A 25,385-nucleotide genomic window follows, 5' to 3' on the forward strand; every position below is an offset into this window, starting at 1 on the left:
GAACCACCGTCATTTGTATCTATTGATGTGGCACCTGAGGTCTTCAGCAATGTAAAAATCATTTTCATTCTCTAATAGAGTACCTCATGTCACAAATAATCAAGGTTGACCACCATATCATCGCAGCACAGCAGGCAAGTCAATTTTCTTAGCTTTTCAAAAACAAACCATCAAAATGGGGGAGGTTGTTTCTGAAAAACAAAAACAAAAAAAATAATGTCCCTGTCAAGCGGGAAGTGTTTGCCAAGTCTTTTTTTCCCTGAAGTGGATGCCACTCAAAGAAAGGCAATCCTGGGCAAAAATAAAACACAGCCAAAGCTCCATCCTAAATTGAGTGGGCCCTTAATGCCATTCATTTGGCTGGCTCACCACACAGGGATTTGTGCTAGCAGAGCTGACTGAGGTTCTGTCAAACATAGTATCTCATTCGCCTTAAACAGATGTGAGGAAGCCACGAAGAGAGCAAATGGGACACCTGCTAATTTTTGGTGAATGCCTTAAAATACCCTATACTTGCCACAGTCACGTAAACTTCAACCATTTGTTTAAATAGAGATGCAGTTTTAATTTCTTTTTAATGTTTTTATTAAATGTTTGGAGGATGGATTTTGCTTCCCATTTATTCAAACAGAATGTTCTCCTTCGGAATGCTTGACTGGGTTACTGCATCAGTAATGTTTTTGACATTTCACACCCAGTGCCTGCATGACCCTACAAGTACCACTCCTCATCAGTTGAGAGCGGTAAAAGTCACAAACCTCTCAACGCAAGAGGAGGCAGTGATTAGCTCAGAATTCACCTTGCCTGTAGTACATGTGAAGCAATATTTGGTGTATTTAAATGCACATTTTGCTTAAAATTAAGGACAACCTCCATACTTGTCAGATTTAAAGGGTAAGTAACACAAAGTGGGACAGAACTGTTAATGATTGCATGTAAACTGTATTAATATAAGCTATCACAAAATAACTGGACTAAATGCATGCAATTTTTATTGAGTGTGCATGACTAATCGCAAGAACCACTAGATCAACTGCTAACCTTTGGTTCCTGAGGAGCGTGCTATTCAATGTCAACCACTTCAAAGCCTCATCAGGGATAGTAAGCATTACATAAATACAATTGCAATGCAATAAACTAGTGAACCACTTTCACTCACTATGCTGAAAGTTTCTTCAGGAGAAACGGTAAAGTAATGCAAATTATTATAATAGTGTTTACCTTTCAAATATTAAATGCTTATTGATTCAAGTTGCTTAACCTTCAACTTTAGATAAATATCCGTAAGTAATGGAAAAATAATTTGTAATTGTTGACTATCCAAGGACCTAAGACAGAAACTTTCAGTAAGAATGAAGATTGAGATTGTCAAACCTTGTTCAATTTTCTTCTGTTTTTACGTGCTTATGAACAGAGGACTGTAGCCATTTATGTTACTCTTGCTGAATGTCAAATGTGAGTTAGGTCCGTTCCAGGGCAACCAGCAGAACAGTTCAGCCCCCTGGAAACCATAATACTAATTATTTCTTTTAATCAAACCTTTGACTTCTAATCCTGCTTAGGCTGATGTAGAAGCAGGAGCACCAATCTGTGGTACAATTAGAACGTCATCCAGGATTCTGTTACAATACAGTTCCAGATTTGAGAAACCAGTATTTTCCTCCAAGAGATCGACACAAGGAGATGCACCTCTTTGCGATCCCCAGAAGCCGGCCATGGGGTGGTGAACCTCACAAAGTAACAACTGCCTACTTCTTGGTCGTGGAAGCAAACTGTCTCCCAGTGTGGCTTAACGAACATAACTGTCATGCAAACCAAATAAACTGCTTGAAACCTGTCAAATCTGTACACATGGCAGACGATTAAGAACTTTTTTTCACCCCAACTAAATTAGGTCTACAATGTAGGTATCACTTCAGGTGGGGGAGAATCTTAAGGAAGTGAATATGATAAGGAACTCAAGATTAACAGTAGGTTGTCCACACTGGGGGCTAATGAACAAGTTACTCACCTTCGGTAACGGCATTACCTGGTAGAGACTATTTAGCTTCAGATTCCTCGCCTTTGAACTCCCTGGCGTCAGCTTCAAATCCAGATGTTTTTGCTGAGCAGTACCCTGTGTGCACCGTCGGGTGGCATCATTCGGATCTGCGTGCGTCATTTGGCTCTGCGAGGCATCGTCAGCGTTGTTGGAGCCGTTTGTGACGTCACAGTCACCTATAAAGGCACCACCCCGGCACATGACGTCAGTTCTTTTATCCACGAGCTTACACGCCAGAAGCGCAGAGTCATGGATAGAACTAACAGTTCATCTGACAAAACTAAGGCCCTAAAAGAGATAAACCCTAACCCTACTAGACATATCCACAGAGTGGGGAGGCATGGGTGGGTGTAATGAATCTGCAGCTAGATAAAGTCTCTACCAGATAATGTGTGACAGAAGGTAAGTAACTTGTTCATTTGATAGACTTATAGCTGCAGATTTCTTATCTTTGAATAGATACCCAAGCCATAACCTCCTTGCGGTGGGCTGTGGATACCTCTACTTACACTAAAAAGTCCTGTAGGACCGAAGGGGCAAAGTGTCCGTCTCTCCATACCCGATTGTCCAGGCAGTAATGTTTTGCAAATGTGTGCAAAAATGCCCACATTGCTGCCTGACAAATATCCAGGATTGGAACGCCCCGAGCTAGTGCAGGGGTAGCAGCTTTGCCCGTGGTAGAATGAGCCCTCAGGAGGCTGCTTGATGGCCAATGCGTAGCATATCTTGATGCAGAGAACTACCCAGCGCGAAATGGTTAGCTTGTGAACTGCCCGACCCTTCTTTGCTCCGACGTACTCCACAAAGAGTTGGTCATCCACCCTGAACTTTTTTGTGCAGTCAAGGGGTAAAAGACACTGCTCTTTTTGGGTCCAGACGGTGGAGTTGCTCCTCTTCCTTAAAGCGATGCGGTGGAGCAAAATAGGTGGGCAGGGTGATATTATGACCCAGATGGAATGGGGTCACCACCCTGGGGAGGAAAGGGGCACGAGTTCTGAGAACCACCTTGTCTGGATAGATAGTGAGATACGGTGGCTTTGATGACAGAGCTTGCACCTCACTCACCCTCCTGGGAGATGTTATTGCCACTAAGAAGGCTGTCTTGATGGTGAGCAGCCAGTGGGGACAGTTGCGCAAGGGCTCAATGGGACCACACATAAGAAATGTGAGGACCAGATTTAAGTCCCATTGGGGCATAACAAAGGGCGTAGGGAAAAACATATGTACAAGTCCTTCGCGGAATCTATGAACAATGGGCGATTTGAAAATTGAAGGCTGATCAGGCACCTGAAGGAATGCCGATAAGGCAGAAAGATAGCCCTTGAGAGTACCCAAGGCAGAACCCTGCTTGGCAAGGGATAGTATAAAGAGAAGCAGAAAGAACATCAAAAGACCTTTCTGTACAATAATATACAAAGCATTTACAACGGCAGGCATATACTGTTTTAGTGGAGGGACGCCTGGCTGCCAAAATAACTTTACAGACTTCAGGAGGAAGGTCAAAAGCAATCAACTGCCCCCGCTCAATCTCCACGCATGAAGGAGCAGAGTTGACAGGTTCGGGTGGAGAGCCCCCCCCCCTACTACTGCTACAGAAGATCCTCCCAAAGAGGCAGCCTGATCGGAGCAATGCTCATTTTCAGAAGCTTGGGATACCAGACTCTCTGTGCCCAATCCGGAGCAACTAGGATTACTCAGGCCCAGTTGTTCTTTATCTTCTTGACAATTCTGAGCTGAAGTGGTATGGGCGGAAAGGCTTACAGGAGGCCGGAACTCCATTTGCAGCGAAAAGCGTACCCGAGCGATTGCCGCCTTGGGAACTCCAACGAGCAATACTGCTGGCATTGCGCGTTCTCTGTGGAGGCGAACAGATCTAACCAAGGCTTTCCCCAATGCTGAAAGAGTCCTTCTGCCACCTCCGGGTGGCGATACTATTTGTGATCTGCTAGGCACCGACGGCTAAGTTTGACAAAGGGTCCACGACCCCCACACCACCTTGATTGTTGCAGTACCACATTGTGGTGGTGGTGTCCTTGAACACCTGCACTATCTTCCCTTTTACCACAGGAAGAAATGCTTTCAATGGCAGTCAGATCGTCATGAGTTCTAGTAAGCTGATATGGAGTCCAGATTCCACCGGAGACCAGAGACCTCTGATTGCCACCTTTCTCAAATGGCCACCCCATCCCGGAAGTGATGCATCTGTCACTACTGTGAGATCTGGCTGGGGAAGGGAGAGGAGTCTGTCTCTGACCCAATCGCAGTTCACTAACCACCACTGCAGGTATTTTGCAGTTCCATCCAAGATCTGAACTGTGTCGTTAAGATTTCACTGATGCTGTGCCCATGGAACTTCAAGTCCCACTGCAGAGCCCTCATATGCCATCTGGCATGCTTGACTAACAGGATGCAAGAGGCCATGAAACCCAACAGCCTCACAGTCTGTCTCACTGGAATCCAGGATAGAGGCCGAAATATTGGTATCATAACCTCAATATCCTGAACTCTCTGCTCGAGAGGATAAGCCCGAAACAGCACTGTGTCCAGAATGGGTCCGATGGAAGGGGGCTTCGGAGAGGGAGTCAGGAGTGACTTCGGCACATTTATAGTGAACCCCAGTGAATGCAGGAGGTCCACTATAGTCTGAAAGTGGGTGACAACAGACAAAGGAGCCTTCAACAGCCAGTCGTCGAGGTAGCGAAAGACTAAGACACCCAACCTGTGCAGATGAGCTGCTACCACCGCAATCACCTTCGTGAACACCCGAGGGGCACTGGTGAGACCAAAGGAGAGCATTGTAAACTGAAAGTGCTCCTGGCCCACCCTGAACCGCAAGTAGCGCCTATGGGGGAAGGGGGGGGGGGGGGGACAGGATGGGGATGTGAAAATACGCATCCTGCAAGACCAATGCTACCATTCCAGTCTCTTTGGTCTAGGGCAGACAAGACCTTAGCAAGAGTGAGCATCTTGAATTAATCCTTTTGAGGAAGACATTTACATCCAGACCCTTGTTCTTTTTGGGAATCAGAAAGTAGCGGGAATAACAACCACTGCCTACTTCTGACATCAAGACCCTTTTTATAACTCCCTTGGCCAAGAGAGCTGTAACTTCCTCACAGAGCAAAATTAAGTGATCCTCAATCATCCGTTCTTTTAATGGAGGCAAAGAGGAAGGAAAGACTAGAAGGGGAGGGGAGGGAATAGCCCTTCTGTATGACCTGCAAGACCCATTTGTCCGATGTTATGGACCGCCAGTGAGGGAGATGAAATTGAATCCTCCCTCCAACTGGACGGGTGTGGTTTTGCAGAACCACAATAGGAGGACTTGGGCGCTGTGGAGGAGGAGGGGCTGGGTGGTGGCCGACCTCTGGCTAGACCCCTTGGGTCTAAAGGTGCCACAGTTTCGTCCTAGCACTGGATGCTGGGATGATGGAGGACGGTGGCTGATTTGAGGGTGACGTGGTACCCCCCACCCCTTCCAAAGTCTGGAAAGAGACAAAAGGCCGACCTGCAGATGCACTGGTGCCTACAGGCCCAAGGATTTGGCTGTAGCCAGAGAACCCTTGAACCCCTCAACCGCCGAGCCTGCCTTTTCTCCAAAAAGGTTGTGAGCCAGCGAAGGGCATGTCCATCAGGTTTGTCTGGACGTGCCCCGAAAAGCCAGAAGTACAAAGCAAGGCATGGCGTCAAAGGACGACTGCTGATGAAATCGCCCTGCCCAGCGAGTCGGTCGTTTCCAAACCACACCGACGGCTTGAGTGAGAGTGTCCCGTACACCCTCCGAGACATGGGGCAGCACCTGTGCCACCATATCCCATAAAGTATGGGGAAAACAGCCAAATAGGCATGCAGTGTTTAGGGACCTTAATGCCAGGCTGGAGGAAGAAAACATAATCTTACCAAGCTGATCCAGCCTCTTGGATTCCATATCCACAGAAGGGAAGGCACCATGGGAAGTGGAGGTCTGGACCATCAAGCGCTCCCAGGTAGGGTGCTGGGTGAGGAAAGTAGAGTCAGTAGGAGCTGGTCGATGGTGGCAGCCGATTGTCCTATTTACAGGAGCCCCTGTGCTGGGTTTGGACCACGTCACCAGCAGGACATCAGTGAAGGCTTTGTTGAAGGGTAACATCGGTTCCGATGTGAAAACCCCTGACTGAAGCACCTCTGTCAGGATGTTAGTCCTGACCGGCACTGTAGACAACTCAAGGTACAATACCTCGGCTGCTCTACGCACCACCACGTCATATGAAGCTCCCTCCTTAGTAGCTACAGAAGGACGCAAGAGCATGCCAGTATATGGAGAAGTATCCAGTCCACTGGCTTCCCCTACTAGATCCTCATACCAGTCCTGCTCCAATCCACATTCTAAAGGGTCCTCAGACCCCTCCCATTCCTCACCTATGCCTGGATGTTCGAAATAAGCCTCAAGCACTGATCTGGACCCAGTCGGTGCCGTCAGAGTCAGAATTGGCGTCGTACGACGTTGTTCCGGCTCCAGATCATCCCGAATGAGGATGGGGCTCACACCACCGGTGCGCGTCAGCGGTGAGCAAAGCATTGGCGTCGGGACAGACGCCGAAGGAGGTCGACTGTGTGCATTCGGCGTCGCTCCGGATCCGATATCGGATCCTGGGGTCCTCAACGGCATTGGGGCAGAAGCTGCCAACGTGGAATTCGATAGGGCCCCTGCAAACACTGTGGACCCTGAAGGCGCACCAGCAGGGCAGCCCACTCAAATACGAGGCTCACAGCTTTGTAATATTCTTTAAATTGAGTGTGGGGGTGGGGAAAGAGGGGGATGAAACAAGAAGTCGGCCCTGGCATCAGTTATGCAAAACTGTGCATGGAACGCCAACGTCCCAGAGTCGGCTCGTCCGCCGACGGGCTTGCAAAGTTGAAGTCCTCTTGGGCTGCTTCTTTTTGTGACTCTTTCCCAAGTGCCCCGAGGACCTCGAGTGCGAAGAAGAGACTTGGGACTCCTGGAGCACTCCTCAACCTCGGCCTCGAGTAGGACCGTGACTTCCTAGGAGTTGTGCCAACCAATGTCAACTGTCAAGCCGCCATGAGTTTCAGAGGCCGCTCTCTCAAAGCTTTCGAAGCCATGGCCGGCAGTTGGAACACAACTTCGAGTCGTGGTCGCTGTCAAGGCACAAGAGACATACCTGGTGGGGGTCCGTCACCGAAATGGCACAATGGCATGCACCACGAGGCTTGAACCCAGTCTTCCTCAATGACATCTTGCAACGTCTTCGAAAAAACTCATACAAAAAAGTTGAAAAAGGCCTGCCAAAAAAGGCAGAGGGTAGCTCAATCGCGGACCTGCGCTTGAACGGCACGGAAGAAAAAGAACTGACGTACGTGTGCCGGGGTGGTGCCTTTATAGAGCACCGTGATGTCACAGACTGCTCCAAAGAGGCTGACGACGTTACGCAGAGCCGAACAACGCCCGCGGATCTGAACGACACCACCCGACGGTGCTGGATTTTAAGCAGACGTCAGGGAATTCAAAAGTTAGGAATCTGCAGCTAGAAGTCTCTATCAGATAAATACTTTTTGCTAGCATTCTTTCAGTGCACTTTGTTTCAGTCCTGTCCGTGGATGCAGGTAAATCTCAAAAAGTTTGGAATGAGGAAGAAGAGAAACCAAGAGCACAACCACTGCCCGAATACATTCGAGCATGAATTAATTTGAGATATTCAAACGTTTCTTGGCAATGGGGGATCATTCAAGTGTACTCCTGCCTAAGAGCAGAGTCATCAGGTTTACCAGGTAACAAGAAGGATCATGTAGTCTCTAAAGATAGTCCTTAGTCACAGAGTCTTGGAGGTTGAAGACAGCCGTCATGGTCTGCAGCAAAATCTAGGCATCAGACTTCCATAGTTTATGTGTAGAAGCATGCAAAGCACTGAGAAATACACCTAGTCAAAAGAAATCAAGAGAGCTGAAGCAAACTAAATGCTATCCAAATCCTGGTGTGCTGAAGAAGTTTTTTGTCATGTGCAAAGAATTGCCCATGGCAATAGAAAAACTTATAAAGCAGGATATAAGTGAAAAGGAGGCACAATCAATTAACTATACAACTATAACACAAACTCAACAAGTATTTTCAGGAATAAAAACATGCGCACGATAAAGGTTTCCGACCTTTTCTAGGAGGTAGCTCCCCACTCTGTACTAATTCCGACCCAGTGTATACAATCTCGCCATCCTTCACCATTTCATTCCACAGACCACACAGCCCATCTCGTGTGAAAGTCAACTAGAAGAAAAGAAAAAAAGGTCAAGCTTATTAAAACGTCAGCCTAAAAAGCTGTCCAACAGTTTACTTTTTGACAAAAGATTTGATAAAAAATGCTGTAATGCTTAATTTCAAGGTAAGTGAAATACCTGGAGGACTAACAAATCATTCTCGTCTACATTTCACATTATAAATTATAGCCTTACCTTCTCTATAAACTAATACTCACCTGGAAACACATTTACCTATCCTTAACAGAGTTCCACTTTTGCTTCATCATAATATAGTGAGACGCTATATTCCAAAAGGTAAACGAGTTAATTTGCTAGATGGAGGGATGACATGGGCACATTATGGCTAATGGATTTTTTTTAGGGTCTTATGGAATGGTGTTCTACACATGTCTTGTCATACGTCTTTGGTCTAAAGTCTGAATTGTATGCAGTTGAAAAGGGGGTATTTTATTGTATTAAGCACCATTAACTGATGTAACATTTCTTAAACATTCATGGTCCCCTATAAGACCCTCTTTCAGAAAAATAATACTGCTCTAATCTAATTTGTCTAAATACCTTGTGGAAAATAAAGGGTAAGTAACACTGGCGCAAATATAATAGGCCATGGCTAAGGCCACCTTAAGAAGGCAGGTTATGGGGTAATCCGCAATGGCCAACAGAAAAAGAGTGGAAGAGCAAGTTGTCTTTGAATGATGCAAAAATCCCAAACCAATGAGCATACGGCACACCAGACCGGGTCAACAAGGAAAAGATTGGTGAAAGCAAAGGTGGAAATTGATCTTTTTAACTGAAAACCCGAAAACATGGTTTACAAATTAAAAGCACGCCATTATTAACAGGGCAAAAAAGCAGGTTGCCATCTTAGAGGCTCAGATGAGAATACAGAAGGCAATCGTGGCAATTTTAGCTATTTCAGACAACGCAGGCCACATAGTTCAAGAACCACAGGATGTAGCTAGGGGTTTTTGGCACATACTACAGCAATCTGTGCATAACTGACACGAGATGAGGTCTGAGAGGACCAATTCTTTAGTAAAGTAATTCTTCTCTGCTTTAATGCAGATAGCGGACTCATTCTGGAAGAATAAATAATGAAAGATGAAATAGCAGAAGCCATCTGCAATCTTTCTTATAATAAAGCCCTAGTGGAGGATGGCTACCCTGAGAAGTTCTACAAAAGGGCCAAAGATTAACTCATAGAACACCCACTATTAAGCCTTCAAGGAAGCTGAAAAACCCAAAGCTATAGCTTCCCTATCTAACTAGGACTTGACTGCAACACATACGAAACAGGGGCATGACTTACTGCTTTGTAGGAGATTTTGTCCGATATAGCTCCCTAATGTGGATATTAACATATAGCGGGGATACTAGTAACCTGTCTGAAACAAGTGCTACTCGGACCTCATTCAACACTCACCGGTGGGTTGAGACACAATCATATGAGTACCCTAAAACACGTACTTTGGCTTACTAAATACTCCCAAGATTAATTCCTGGCCTTATCGCTTGATGCCAGAAAGGTATCTCAATGCATTGGTTAGGAATACATATTTAGCAAAACACTCAGGAGATTGGGCTTGTGGAGGATGAAATCTCTAAAGTTAAATGGCTGTATGAACCCCATACTGCACAACTTAATTATGGGGGCTTCCTTTCTGATCGTTTTCCACTAATAGAGGGATGCAAACAGGGTTATCCCCTTTCCCCCTCCAGTTCAAGTTTGCATTGGAACTTCTGGCAATCGCCACTCTCCATTCCTCAGACATTGCTGGTATCTTCACCCCAGCAGGTCCTTCCAAGATCATTCTCTATGGGGACATTTAACTTCAACTGTCATAGAGGAACTTTATGAGTTGCCTGGCTATAAAATTAACTAGGACAAAAGCAAGGCATTGCCCATGACAAGGCGAACATCAAGCGTGATATTCGAAGGGTACAACATCTGACTGCAACCAGACAAGCTTAAGTAACTAAGGGTGTGTGTTGCCAGGGGCTTGGAAAATATGATTTCTATTAACTTAGACCCACTTAGCCTCAAAACCCATAAAGAATATGAAAAGTGGTCACAACTGAACTTGTCATTGTGAGGCAGACTAAATATTGTTAATATGGTGATCACCACTAGATTCACCTCTGCCCTAGCCATGCTTTTACTACTTGTCAGGACTTCCCTCCTACTATCGATAAAGGTATTAAGAATTTCACAGGGGGCAACATGATTTCTAAATTAATAGTGCATAAAAAGTGAGGAGGCCTCATCCTCTTGTCCACTGAACACTAAAGAACAGCAGTCCATATGTTCCAAATCGCCTGCATGTGGCCCAGAACAAGAGGTACTCCTCTAAGAGTCCTCATTAAAGGTGAACTCATATATAGTGGCCCTGGATTCCAACTTTTAAACAAGCACAAGATGCCCACTTTATTAACACTGAATCCTGTAATCCAAATTATGCTGTAAAACTGGACCCATGCCTATATATTTATTGGAATTGACGCCACATTACATGCCAAAGCACCTCTTGGTAAAATAACAGTATATGTACCAGAGATCAAACCATTCACTGGGAAGCATGAAACAGGATGGTCTCCACACCCTAGACAAACTGCTGATACAGGGGGATATAAAACTTCTGAGACACTGAAGGAAGAATATGATGTACCCCAATCCCAGAAAAGGACCCATATGCAACTAATTCAATGTCTTACCAGCATACAGGGCCCTCACCATGATCCAGATTCTCTATTTGGCAATACTTGAAACATTGAGGCCTATGTGGAGTAATGGCTGGGTTTTTAGGTTTTGCCTGCATGCACACTTGCAAAATCGTTTGTTGGTTTAAAAAAAAAAAAAAAAAAAAAAAAAAAAAAATTAAAAGGGGTTTGGAACCAGCACCTTACTTACCTAAACTTACTACTCCAGCGTCACTCCAATTTACCTGCTTCAGATTGACCAGCACGTTGTCTTCACGTCACTTCCTGACGTCATCTTCTTCGCCAATCTTGCCATCAAGTTGCCTGTGGACCTAGTACTCGTTCCGGTCACTTCCTATTGGACACTGGTCAGTGCCCTTCCCGCTGGCTGTGACGCTGAAGGTATGACTTTTTTCTTCTAGTGAGCTGTCTTCTTTCTTCACTGATGTCTTCCTTCTTCGCTGCCGTCTTCTCTGTCTTCTTTCTTCGCTGACGTTGTCCGTCTTCGCGGATGTCTTCTGTCTTCTTTTTTTCTCCCTCTCGCTTTCACTCTTCTGCCCTCTTCTGCCCGCCGTCTTCCTCTGTGTCATGCCGTCCTGCCGTCTTCCTCTGTGTCCTGCCGTCCTGCCGTCTTCCTCTGTGTCCTGCCGTCCTGCCGTCTTCCTCTGTGTCCTGCCGTCCTGCCGTCTTCCTCTGTGTCCTGCCGTCTTCCTCTGTGTCCTGCCGTCCTGCCGTCTTCCTCAGTGGCCTGCCGTCTTCCTCAGTGGCCTGCCGTCTTCCTCAGTGGCCTGCCGTCTTCCTCAGTGGCCTGCCGTCTTCCTCAGTGGCCTGCCGTCTTCCTCAGTGTCCTGCCGTCCTGCCGTCTTCCTCTGTGTCCTGCCGTCTTCCTCTGTGTCCTGCCGTCCTGCCGTCTTCCTCTGTGTCCTGCCGTCTTCCTCTGTGTCCTGCCGTCCTGCCGTCTTCCTCAGTGGCCTGCCGTCTTCCTCTGTGTCCTGCCGTCTTGCTCAGTGGCCTGCCGTCTTCCTCAGTGGCCTGCCGTCTTCCGTCTGCCGTCTTCCTCTGTGTCCTGCCGTCTTCCTCTGTGTCCTGCCGTCTTCCTCTGTGTCCTGCCGTCTTCCGTCTTCCTCTGTGTCCTGCCGTCTTCCGTCTTCCTCTGTGTCCTGCCGTCTTCCGTCTTCCTCTGTGTCCTGCCGTCTTCTTTCTTCATCTGTGTGCTGCAGTCTTCTTTCTTCATCTGTGTGCTGCAGTCTTCTTTCTTCATCTGTGTGCTGCAGTCTTCTTTCTTCATCTGTGTGCTGCAGTCTTCTTTCTTCATCTGTGTGCTGCAGTCTTCTTTCTGTGTCCTGCAGTCTTCTTCCTTCATCTGTGTCCTGCAGTCTTCTTCCTTCATCTGTGTCCTGCAGTCTTATTTCTTCATCTGTGTCCTGCAGTCTTATTTCTTCATCTGTGTCCTGCAGTCTTATTTCTTCATCTGTGTCCTGCAGTCTTATTTCTTCATCTGTGTCCTGCAGTCTTATTTCTTCATCTGTGTCCTGCAGTCTTCTGTCTTTCCTGCATGCCAATACATTTCGGCTTTGTCTTTTTTTCTATGTAAGTGCCTTACAAATATTAGGAAAATGTTATAATATTTGTTTTCAATTTATTAAAACAAACATTATGACAACATTTTTTAAATATGTGTAAGCTAGTTACGTAGAAAACAGACAAAGGCGAAACCTATTGGCATTGCTAATTCTTGTTTATTCTTCTAGTTCACACATCTCTATTTTAAACCTCTCCACCTTGATCTTAAAACTAAAAAGCAACATATTCTAACAATTAACAAAGAAGAGGACTAATGCAAAGAGGTGATACAGAACTTAGGCAGGGGAGTGCGAGTGTCTAGGATGAAGTTTTGTCTATTTAAGTCAGTACAGGATTGTTACCGGATGCCCCAGAAACTGGTAATGACAGAGATGTTGCACCACTTAAACGACTGGAGAGGAGGCCCAACCAGGGTGTGATACATTTCATGTCCAATTTGATTGTCCTGATGTCCATAGCTTTTTCTTCCTGAATGGGAACACTAAGCGATACTTTAGACATAGAGGTGCCTTTAACTAAGATAGTGGCTCTGTTGCATGATATTACGAACTCCCTCACCGTCTTGAATAAGGAAAGAATGGTGCTAGTCCGGGCGGTGACGGCCACCAAGCTATATATCCTGAGGCATAGGTGGTCTCCACAGATTTTCAAATATGAGCTCCTTGTTGAGATGTATAAAACAGCATCTTATGAGATACTTACTTATAATGTCCAGAACTCTTTGGAGACATTCTTACAAATGTAGCCCTCATTCATCGCTACACCTGATGACCATAAAGGAGAAGCAACACTTCAAAAGGTTAATGCCCGATTGGCAACAGATGCCCTTCTCAAGACGATGCTTCCTACAGACACCTATTATCTGTCCAGATGCCTTTTACCTCACCACATGACCCTGCCCTACTTGCACTCACTATCCTTAAGAATGTATCTCTCCTCTCCCAATTTCCACCTGCTTCCACCTCTCCCTAAGCCCCTTACTATGGTACTTGATAGGGATTGTGGTCTTTTCCTCCTACTTACAAAAGGCAAATTAATTTATGATTAACTAAGATATAATGGTATTCTCTATCAAGGAGGATTTACAATGTATATAGGAACCCTATTCCTAGCCCTAAGAGAGAGATATGGAACAGAAGTCTTTCTTAGTCGACCAACCAACACACTGACAATATTATCTAGAAATGGTAATTGAAGGCTCTGTGGTATCCAATCAGGAAAATAGGGCTTCAGAGGATTTGGCAGCGCTCTCTGTAACTAGATACTGCCATGGGATCGCACTAATAAGAACCTCATGGCTGAGGATCTCCAATCTGAAACCAGAGCACAATTTAATATCATTAACCTGCCTTTTTCAGTTACAGCACCTTTTTGCCAACATAAACCTGGGAGAAATGCTCCACATGATGAACAAATCTGAAACACTAAAAGCTGAAGGTAGAAGAGCAGACAAAGGTTCTTTAACAAGACAGGCATAGAATGTACTTTCTTTCTAGCAGAGAGCACAACCTCTAAAATGGCCTAACCAACACAATTAAGGACAGAAACAATAATACCAATGGAGGTATCAAAAGAAGAAACCAAAGCCTCCCAAAAATTCACATTCTGGAGGGATGAGCTCATCGTGAAAGTGCCAGTGATACCTCAAATCCCTCTCTAAAGAGCTGCCTTCTTCTGTGGGAGGTAGCTTCACTGTAGGAAGCAGTGAAATCTCACTTGGAATAGTGAAAAATTATAACAGACAAATGAGTACTAAATATTATAGAAAGGTTCTACAGTATCCCCTTCTTGTCAATTCATCGCCTGTTTCCCCAAAACCAACATCCAGTTACCAACTCCCAGTGCTGGTGCAAGAAACCAATAGTCTCTTGAGCAAGAAAGTAGTAAAAAGAGTACCATCACATCAACGAAACAAACATGAATATTCCAGATATTTTCTACTCTCTCAAAGAGGTCACACAGTCCAATATGATACAATACTCAACCTACTTTTAACCAACAAATACATTCCAAACAAAATTCAGGAAGCTGGCCCTTCATCAAAGTTTTCCACACCTTAAAAGGAATGATTGACTTTCTTCCCCTAGATCTTCAAGATGTCTATTTTCCCATTCCTGCAGCAAAGCACCACAGGAATATTTGGGATTTCTTGTAGGGAAAGATCAGTATCAATATGCCGGCCTTCAATTCCGACTTAAATCCACTCCAAAACCTTCTTCCAAATGCATGGCAGTCATCGCAGTCCTTCTCAGAAAAAAACGGAGTTTATGTTTACTTATATCACAGAGTGACCGATGCCTCATTAACAGGATGGAAAGCCCGCTTGTGTCACTTCTCAATACATGGTCTTTCGACATCCCCAAAAAAAAAAAATTTAAACTTCTGAAGCTGATGCTTATTTCCTAGCCTAAAAGCTTTTCTGCCTTCTGTAGAATCAAACAACATCATGAACCAAACAAACATCGTTACTACCATGCATTACCTGAAAACACAAGGAGGAACAAGGTCAATGCATCTATCCCTGCAAGCTCAAGCGACAAGCATCTAGCAGCAATACACATCTCTGGAAGACAACAATTGCTGGCAGATATCCTCAGTTGACACCACAAAGAAAATCATGAGTGGGGCCTGAACAAAGTTGGTACAGAAAATACTTTTCAAGAATGGGGAGTCCTCAACATTAGATTTGTTCACCACTGCAAGAAACAAACAAATGCCAAGACTCTGCATCCAGGCCACCAGAACAGAACTCAGTTAGTAATGTCCTTTTGATCAATTGGACAGCACCATTTTTCATGCTTTTTCTCAGTTCCAACTCATTTCACCATTGGTTGTCAAACTTAACAGATCAATATCAAAATGATCCTAATCACCCCCGAATGGCCAACACAACGGTGGTACCAGGACCTCCTTGCCACTTTGCAGCATCTTTCATGGAAAACTGCCTTTTTTAATGCTATCACCTCAGCTTGATGAGTCAGTGAATTGCAGATGTTATCTTCAACAGTGAGATTCACTTGTTTCCATTTAAACAGGATGGAACTAAGAAAGCATCCTTCTTTCCTCTCTCGAGTTGTCTCAGATCTTCAAATCAGTCAAACCATTATTTTACCATCCTTTTTTCCTAACCCCTCTAGTCTGGCAGAGAGAGCTCTTCATTCATATGACATCAGGAAAGCACTATGTTTTTATTTAGACAAAAACATGGAAATTAGAAAAACAAATCAACTTTTTATAAATAATGGTCTTATAATTCAAGGAATTGCAACGTTTAAACAGTCTATTTCCAAATGGTTATTGCTAAACAGTTCATTATGCTACCTGCTATGAAACAAACCATTGCTAGTCAAACCCAGAGAAAGAAACCCCTGCCCAGCATATCTAATTCTGTTGCGTCAATGCCAAAATTACATAACAGAGCAAGGCTCTGTAGGATTGCATCAACTTCACATGTACTTTATTTCATGTTCACATACTTTTATTACACTTTTCCTTACATTAGTTCACTCAATGCTCCTGCCCCACTGGGAAACAGAAAATGTTAAAGTCCAATTTTTTTTTTAAAAAAGCAGGTCAATTGACTAATGAAATGCAGCATAAAAATATTCTCTCACTACCCCTCCTTTCTATTCATCACAGACTCATTTGTGTCATTCAATCATAACCACTCATATTCTCATTCAGCCCACTTTGACACTGCAATTCTCCCAACACACAAATTCCAAGGGTCTACGATATCAAATGGCCACCACGTATAGAACAGTATCTCTGGACATCAACTCATGTCTCAGAATATCAATTATTTCACAATGCATTCTGTTTCACTTCTGGTCATATAACTCTAGAAGTGGTCCTCCATTTTGGTTATTTAAATAGTGTGGCTTGTTAAATAGACACCAGCATGCGCTTCAGCTGAACCACCTTCGTCAGGATTGCCACATCCGTGTTGTAGGAAAGTGCCACTGTTGGCATGGTTACCCCCACCTCCCCCACACACACTTTTTGCCTAGTGTTGATGCCAACTTTCATTGAAAGTGTGCTGGGAACCTGCTAACCACGCCCCAGCTCCAGTGCTCTTTCCCTAAAACTGTAACTTTGTCTCCACAATTGGCACAGCCCTGGCACACAGTTAAGTTCCTTGTATAAGGTACCCAGTGTACCAAGGGCCCTGTGGCCAGGGGAGGTCTCTAAGGATTGCAGCATGTATTAAGCCACCCTGGGGGACCCCTCACTCAGCCCATGCACACTAGCTTGCAGTTTGTGTGTGCTGGTAAGGAGAAAAACGCAAAGCCAACATGGCACCCACAAACCACTGCCTATGTCATAGGTAAGTGTAGGAGGCTGGCCTGGCTTATAGTGGGTACCTTGTGGTACTTACACCTTGTGCCATGTCCAGTTATCCCTTATTAGTAGATTTGAGGTGTTCTAGCAGCTTAGGCTGATAGAGGTAGCTATAGCAGAGCAGCTTAGGCTGAACTAGGAGACATGCAAAGCTACCATACCACTATATCATAAGAAAACACAATGCTCAGAGCTACTAAAAATAAAGGTACTTTATTTTAGGGATAATATGCCAAAAGTATCTCAGAGGATATACTCCCTTAGGAGGTAAGTAATATACACAAAATATACACACAACCCAAAATCAGGTAAGTAACAGTTAGAAAAGTAGTGCAAACAATGTAGAACACAATAGAATGCAATAAGGAGAAATAGGCCTAGGGGCAACACAAACCATATACTCCAAAAGTGGAATGCGAACCACGAATGGACCCCAGGCCTAGTGTAGTGTGTAAAGGGTTGCTAGGAGTGTAAGAAAACACTAAGGGTGTCCAAGATACCCCATCCCAAGACCCTGAAAGGTAGGATTAAAGTTACCCTACTAATCCAGAAAGACAGTAAAGTCGAGATAGGAGATTCTGCAAGGACAACAACTGACTGCAAAGGACTGAAGACGGATTCCTGGACCTGAGGACCTGTAAAGGAAGGGGACCAAGTCCAAGAGTCATGCAAGTGTCCAGGGGGGGCAGGAGCCCACTAACCCCCGGATGAAGGTGCAAAAGGGCTGCCTCCAGGTGGAAGAAGCCGAAGAAGCCGAAGATTCTGCAACAACGGAAGGTGCCAGGAACTTCTTCTTTGGTCAGAAGATGTCCCACGGCGTGCTGGAGGATGCAGAGTTGTTTCCACGCAGAAAGACCGCAAACAAACCTTGCTAGCTGCAAGAGTCACAGTTGAGGATTTTGGGTGCTGCCAGGGCCCAGGAAGGACCAGGAGGTCACCCCTTGGAGAAGGAGACAGAAGGGGCGCTCAGCAACACAGAGAGCCCACACAGAAGCAGGCAGCACCCACAGAAGCACCTGAACAGGCACTTAGAAGATCTGAGGACGACGGTCGACTCAGAGCAACAAAAGAGGGACCCACGACGTCAGAGTCCAACTCAGCGAGTTGGGCAATGCAGGACAGAGCGTTGGGGGACCTGGGCTAGGCTGTGCACAAAGGAAGTCTTGCAAAAGTGCACAGAAGCCCTAGCAGCTGCAGATCACGCAGTACACAGGATTACTGTCTGGAGTGGGGAGGCAAGGACTTACCTCCACCAAATTTGGACAGAAGGGCCACTGGACTGTCGGGGACACTTGGACTCCGCTCCTGTGTTACAGGGACCACGCTCGTCAGGATGAGAGGGGACCCAGAGGACCGGTGATGCAGAAGTTTGGTGCCTGCGTTGGCAGGGGGAAGATTCCGTCGACCCACAGGAGATTTCTTCTTGGCTTCCAGTGCAGGGTGAAGGCATACAGCCCTCAGAGCATGCACCACCAGGAAACAGTCGAGAAAGCCGGCAGGATGAGGCGCTACAATGTTGCTGGTAGTCTTCTTGCTACTTTGTCGTGGTTATGCAGGCGTCCTGGAGCAGTCAGTAGTCGTTCCATGGCAGAAGTCGAAGAGGGAAGTGCAGAGGAACTCTGGTGAGCTCTTGCCTTCGTTATCTGGTGAGATACCCACAGGAGAGACCCTAAATAGCTCTCAGAGGAGGATTGGCTACAAAGAAAGGTAAGCACCTATCAGGAGGGGTCTCTGACGTCACCTGCTGGCACTGGCCACTCAGAGCTGTCCATTGTGCCCTCACACCTCTGCATCCAAGATGGCAGAGGTCTGGGACACACCGGAGGAGCTCTGGGCACCTCCTCTGGGAGGTGCTGGTCAGGGGAGTGGCCATTCCCCTTTCCTTTGTCCAGTTTCGTGCCAGAGCAGGGCTGGGGGATCCCTGAACCGGTGTAGACTGGCTTATGCAAGGAGGGTGCCATCTGTGCCCTTCAAAGCATTTCCAGAGGCCAGGAGAGGCTACTCCTCCCAGGCCCTTCACACCTATTTCCAAAGGGAGAGAGTGTAACACCCTCTCTCAGAGGAAATCCTTTGTTCTTCCTTCCTGGGACCAGGCTGCCCAGGCCCCAGGGGGGCAGAAATCTGTCTGAGGGGTTGGCAGCAGCAGTAGCTGCAGAGGAGACCCCGGAAAGTTAGTTTGGCAGTACCCGGGCTCTATGCTTGAGACCCGGGGATGCATGGAATTGTCCCCCCAATACCAGAATGATCTTAGACATGTTACATGGCCATGTTTGGAGTTACCATTGCGACGCTACATATAGGTATTGACCTATATGTAGTGCACGCGTGTAATGGTGTCCCCGCACTCACAACGTCTGGGGAAATTGCCCTGAACAATGTGGGGGCACCTTGGCTAGTGCCAGGGTGCATACACACTAAGTAAGTTTGCACCTAACCTTCACTAAGTGAAGGTTAGACATATAGGTGACTTATAAGTTACTTAAGTGCAGTGTAAAATGGCTGTGAAATAACGTGGACGTTATTTCACTCAGGCTGCAGTGGCAGTCCTGTGTAAGAATTGTCTGAGCTCCCTATGGGTGGCAAAAAGAAATGCTGCAGCCCATAGGGATTTCCTGGAACCCCAATACCCTGGGTACCCAGGTACCATATACTAGGGAATTATAAGGGTGTTCCAGTGTGCCTATCAGAATTGGTAAAATTAGTCACTAGCCTGCAGGCACAATTTTAAAAGCAGAAAGAGCATAAACACTGAAGTTCTGGTTAGCAGAGCCTCAGTGATACAGTTAGGCACCACACAGGGAACACATATAGGCCACAAACTTATGAGCACTGGGGTCCTGGCAAGCAGGATCGCAGTGACGCATATCAAACACACTGACAACATAGGGCTTTCACTATGAGCACTGGGCCCTGGCCAGCAGGATCCCAGTGAGACAGTAAAAACACCCTGACATATACTCACAAATAGGCCAAAGGTGGGGGTAACCAGGCTAGAAAGAGGCTACCTTCCTACAGTAAGTCACCCATTTTGGAGGCCTTACAGCCCTAAGGCAGGGTGCACTATACCACAGGCGAGGGCATAGCTGCATGAGCAATATGCTCCTACAGTGTCTAAGCCCATTCTTAGACATTTTAAGCGCAGTGTAGCCATATTAAGTATATGGTCTGGGAGTTTGTAATTTGAACTCTACAGCACCATAATGGCTTCACTGAATACTGGGAAGTTTGGTATCAAACTTCTCAGCACAATAAACCCACACTGATGCCAGTGTAGGATTTATTGAAAAATGCACACAGAGGGCATTTTAAAGATGGCCCCTTGTATGTTAGCCCAACTGCTAGTGTAGGACTAACGGGTCTGTGCCAGCCTGCCACTTCCAGACGAGTTTCTGACCACATTTGGGGGAGGGAGGGGGGTGCAATGGGAGCGCCTATGTACACTCTGTGGTCAGAAACAAAGCCTGTCCTGGGTGGAGGTGTTACCTCTCCCTGCAAGAACTTTAACACCTGGCGGAGAGCCTCAAAGGCCCAAGCCTTGGATTACAGTGCCCCAGGGCACTCCAGCTAGTGGAGATGCCCATCCCCACCCCGGACGAAGCCCCACTTTTGACGGCAAATCCGTCAGGAAAGTTAGGGAAACAGGGAGGAGTGACCACCCCAGCTAGGACCACCCCTAAGGTTTCCAGAGCTGAGGTGACCCTCCCCCTTGCAGAATCCTCCATCTTGGTTTGGAGGGCAGGGACCAACAGGGATAGGAATGTGCCCCCATCCCCAAAGGGAGTGGGTAAAAGGAGGGTGTAGCCACCCTCAGGGACAGTAGCCATTGGCTACTGTCTTTTGACCCCTAACACGCCCCCAAATCTAGGATTTAAGGGCCTCCCTGAACCCAGCTCACCAGATTCCTAGCGACCTGACAAGAAGAAGGATTGTATAGCTAAAACCTCAGCAGAGAAGAAAAGGAGATGAAAACTGCTCTGGCCCCAGCCCTACCGGCCCGTCTCCTGCATCAGAGACCCTGCAAAACAGCGGCCCATCCAACGTGACCAGCAACCCCTGTCCGAATACAGACGACTGCCCTGCACCCAGCAAGACCAAGAACTCCCGAAGACAGCAGCACTGTCTACAAAAGAAGAACAGAGAACTCTGCTTCTAAGGATTCCCATCCTTCTCCAAATGTGTGAGTCCTAACCACTCTGCATCTGATGCCCTCGGCCTGTGTCCAGGTGGCCCAACTATCCAGAGAGGATCCCCAGGAAATTCCAACGAGTGTCCACCTTGTGCTGACCTCTCCACGACGACGCCTACAGAGGGAATCCCGAGGACCTCCCTGACCACGACTGCCCGGGACAAAGCTAACCAACATCTGAAGAAGCACTGCACCTGCAGCCCCCAGACTCCAAAGAAACTGACCACCAGTGCAGCAATGACCAGTCCTCCTCCCTATCCAGTCAGTGGCTTGTCCGAGAAGGCCCTCTGAGTGCAGCGCCTGAGTGACCCCTGAGCCCCCCCCATAGAGTTTCATTGGAAACCCAGCGCCCTGTTTGCACCCTGCACCCTGCCACCGCTGTGCAGCTGAGGGTGTGGGATTGGTGTCTACTTGGGGCCCCTCCAATGCTCCTCTAAAACCCCCTGGTCTGCCATCCGACAACGTGGGTACTTACATGCAAGCAGACCGGAACCGGAGTATCCCCTGTATCCATGGGGGGGCCACATTATTTTGGCTCCTATTTGACCCCAGCACCTAACCTTACCCGTGTTGCTGGTGCTGGGTGTTTGGGGTTATTTTGAACCCCCAACGGTGGGCTACCTATGCCCCGGAGACTAAGTCTGTAAGTTTGGTACTTACCTCAAAAACTGTACTCTATTTTCCTCCCCCAGAAACTGTTGAAAATTGCACCGTCTACTTTTAAAATAGCTTTTTGCCGTTTTAAAGAAAACTGTATGTACTGTTGATTTGATTCAAAGTCCTGAATATACCTATGCAAAGGACCTTTCAATTTATGTACTTACCTGCAACCTTAATCTCGTGGTTCTAGAAATAAAATATATTTTTCTTTATACTATCCTATTGGTCTGGAGTTAAGTCATTGAGTGTGTGTTACATCTATTACTTGTCTGTACAACAAATGCTGCTTAACGCTACCTTCTGATAAGCCTAACTGCTCGGCCACACTACCACAAATAGAGCATTAGTATTATCTATTTGTGCATCTGTCAAGCCTCTGGAGAACCCCTGGACTCTGTGCACACTACATCTCATTTTGATATAGTATATATAGAGCCAGCTTCCTACACATGTTATTTTAATTACATCATGAACCCACCTCGCTAACATCCTGAAACTGCTACCATCACCGAAGGCTAACCCCACTGTTGCTTGAGTCTAATCCTAAAGTATAGTTCCCAGGTGCAATAGGAGCGCTCAGGTTCTGCCCTGGTTAGCTGAAAGAAGTAAAGAACAAAAAACATGAGGGGTGACTACTACATTTATGAGTTTACTCTTTATTTACAGTATGGTTTCTCATGTCTTGAAATCTGGACGCACCAATCCTATGGACACAGGGTAGTTTTGGAATCCATGGAAAAGTGTCATTACGTGTGTATGTAATACTCATGGTGAACTGTGGAAGAGATCACTTACCGATGAAACTCAACAGCACTAGAGTTAGAGAGGGTATGTGGTATAGATTTGGCTTACCAGGGAGTTAGTGGAATAGGGCATAAGTGGACAGTACAATGCACTGTAAACTTGATAAGCTGAGATTACCCAAATGGTGAGCTGTCTTCTCTTTAACTGCAAGATAGGGCAGCACATATTCTTGGACAGGAGGTGGCTGGTATTTATTTAGGATACTGTGTCCAGACGCTTGCGAATGGAGAAGCATATCGAGAGATGCGATGGAGCTAAGAAGTAGAAAGCATTGTGGGCTCAAGATGTTACCCAACAATGAGTCAACTAGCATCAATGAGGGCCACCCTACAGAGTGGTCATAACTGGCCCCGTCTTCCAAGAGGCAAGGGTGGAAACAGGGAAAGGTCATAGTTATGCATGGGGTAAAGCCTAGGTACTTCCATCTTGAAACAAGGCCAATGAAGAGCATTCACCCACCCTAATGGAGGGAAACATTCCAGTACCCTATTCCAGGGTCTGAACAAGGAAGTAAATGTTACTGGAACAGCTATGTATGAAATGGCGTAAGACAGAGGCAAAGGCTGCCCGCTATTTCTAGCAGGAGGAAAGATGTATCTTAGGCAGTTGCTATTTTCTGTTCCAACAGGGGAAAAGCTCAAGAAAATCCTAAGGGTCTACTGAACACACACACTTTCATTCGGTTTGATGTGTACAGAGCAATGTAAAGGAACCTTTATTATGGTGTGCACACAATAAAAAAAGAATACATATTGTGGAAGAACCTCCAGATTCAGCCAAACTGTAGTCACCCTACCCTTCCACCAGTGCATACTTGACAGACAGCCAAATTAGGCAAGAAATGCCAACTACTGGTCCACATTATTTGTGAAAACACAACGTAAAAGCTATTTCAACTTCCAGATTTAAAGTTGCTTGTTTTCACTGCCAGACAGGGAGATTATAATTTTGTCAATCTAATATATTCGGTACAATACTAACTCATGCAAAGTCTTCATCAGAATAAGACACTGTCACAAGTATTGTCACCATTACCTAGAAAAAAACAATATGGGGAGGCTGTAGTTTATGGACCCAATGTGGGGTTTGATTATCAAATGGAGAGTCAGTCTATAGGAGATATGCTTACCTATCCACAATGTTAACAGAATTTCTAGAGTTTGTGTTATTATCCACATGCAAACATGGGAGATAAATGTGAATCTAGGGCGGCAGAGTCAGTATTCGTATTGAATATCTATTTCAACTGACCAAGCATGGATCTGCCTGGCAATGAGGCTAAAATCACCATAGAGAGATTTGATTAGTCTACATTAATGTCTTACATCGATTAGTCCTATAAAAGCCTATCAGAAGTGTACAAACATCTCTGTTGCTTGACAACCATTCATTAAAGAAGCTTGGCTCTGGTAAACAACACAAACAATCCCACACGGGTTGCATATCATCTTCACAAACATATCATCAGAGCATTATAAAGCAGCAATGCGTCCCTAATCCAATCTGTGAAGAAAGAGGAATAAGGTGGAAGAAAAAGAGGAAGAAAGGAAAAGAAAGAGGAATGAAGGAGGAAGGAATGAAGGAGTGTAAGGAGGAGGATTGAAAGGGGGATACTTAAGCAATTAAGGGCCAGATGTAGCAAAGGGTTTTTCCCATTCTGTGTCAATGGGAAAATGTGTTCGTACATATGGCCCTAAGGCTCTTCTTGAGTGTCTGCAACAAATGTTTTTCTGAAACAACAATTCTGTGAGTTCTACATCTCAAATCGAAGTCGCCAGATAAAAGTTGGATTTAGCTCCTCATCCGTTCAACCCATTGCTGGGGGTTTAGGGTGAAGAGTCCCATAAGAGTAACCACTGTCTCCTGGAGTTTTGCTATCAATCTGTAGTGCATCAAAAGAAATTCCACACTGTGGGTAATATCGACCTCTATATCTACATGGATGTCCAAACAGAACAGAATAAATTATCTCATCTGATACACTGCTGGATGAAGGGCAAACACATTTCTTTGAAAGGCACGATGATCAAAATCCTCAAAAAAGGACTCACCAGGTGGCAGGTTAGCCCTAAAATGGCTGGAAGAACTAGGAGTCATCATACTAGTAAAGAGGCTGGAGGAGTGGTCCAATGCACTGTGCTCCTTTACCAATCAAATCACTGCAGTAGTCAAAAATAACAACACAGTCTTGATGCAAAGAAGGATGTTCCCTCATTTTCAGTTAAGACATTGCATCAGGCTTACTAGAGCTCTGACATCTGCCCAATTGGAGAACTGTAAATTAACTCTGTAGAGCACCCAAGAAAGCTATACTGAAACAACAAAGAAACAAGATATGTAAGGATCCGAAGAATCAGCTCATACTACAGTAGTTCTTAAAGAACATTGAAACCTCAAGAACTGAGGTCAAAATCATCAATCCTATTTACAAAGGTATGCCTAAAAAATAAAACTGCAATAGTTGATAGCTCATTACACTCCCAGGTCAAGTAAAACAAATCAGATTGTGAAAGATAAATTTATAGCGAGCACTTATTAGTGATGGATGATCAGTTTCCTGGGCACAATTTTTGAACTCCTTAAATCAAGTCTTCAGGAACTACTTAAATATACAACATTTAGAGGGCTTTTCTGCTCACCGCAATACAACTGTGACAACCTTGTCCATCTAAAAATTCACTGTGCTCCTTGAGGTTCAGCCATCTCCAATGGCAGCAAGCCTGACATAATAGAGATTAGAAGGTGCTACTTTTTTATTGGTCTGTGTCAACCATTATGTTACGAAGTTTAAGATGAGTCAACTGGGAAATGCTGCAAACT

At 45.6% G+C, this 25,385-nt stretch overlaps 1 protein-coding gene across 4 annotated transcripts in view; it reads right to left on the bottom strand.

The window, feature by feature from the left end:
• HERC2 (HECT and RLD domain containing E3 ubiquitin protein ligase 2) overlaps positions 1 to 25,385 on the bottom strand; it is a 1,448,528-nt gene that overhangs the window by 1,390,867 nt on the left and 32,276 nt on the right. For all 4 annotated transcript variants that reach the window (XM_069204283.1, XM_069204284.1, XM_069204285.1 and 1 more), the window contains exon 3: positions 8,186 to 8,300. In XM_069204283.1, coding sequence (XP_069060384.1) covers positions 8,186 to 8,300 — 115 coding nt within the window. The remainder of the gene's footprint in view (positions 1 to 8,185; positions 8,301 to 25,385) is intronic.

The sequence above is a fragment of the Pleurodeles waltl genome, chromosome 8 (genome assembly GCF_031143425.1).
Source record: "Pleurodeles waltl isolate 20211129_DDA chromosome 8, aPleWal1.hap1.20221129, whole genome shotgun sequence".
Taxonomy (NCBI): Eukaryota; Metazoa; Chordata; class Amphibia; order Caudata; family Salamandridae; genus Pleurodeles; species Pleurodeles waltl.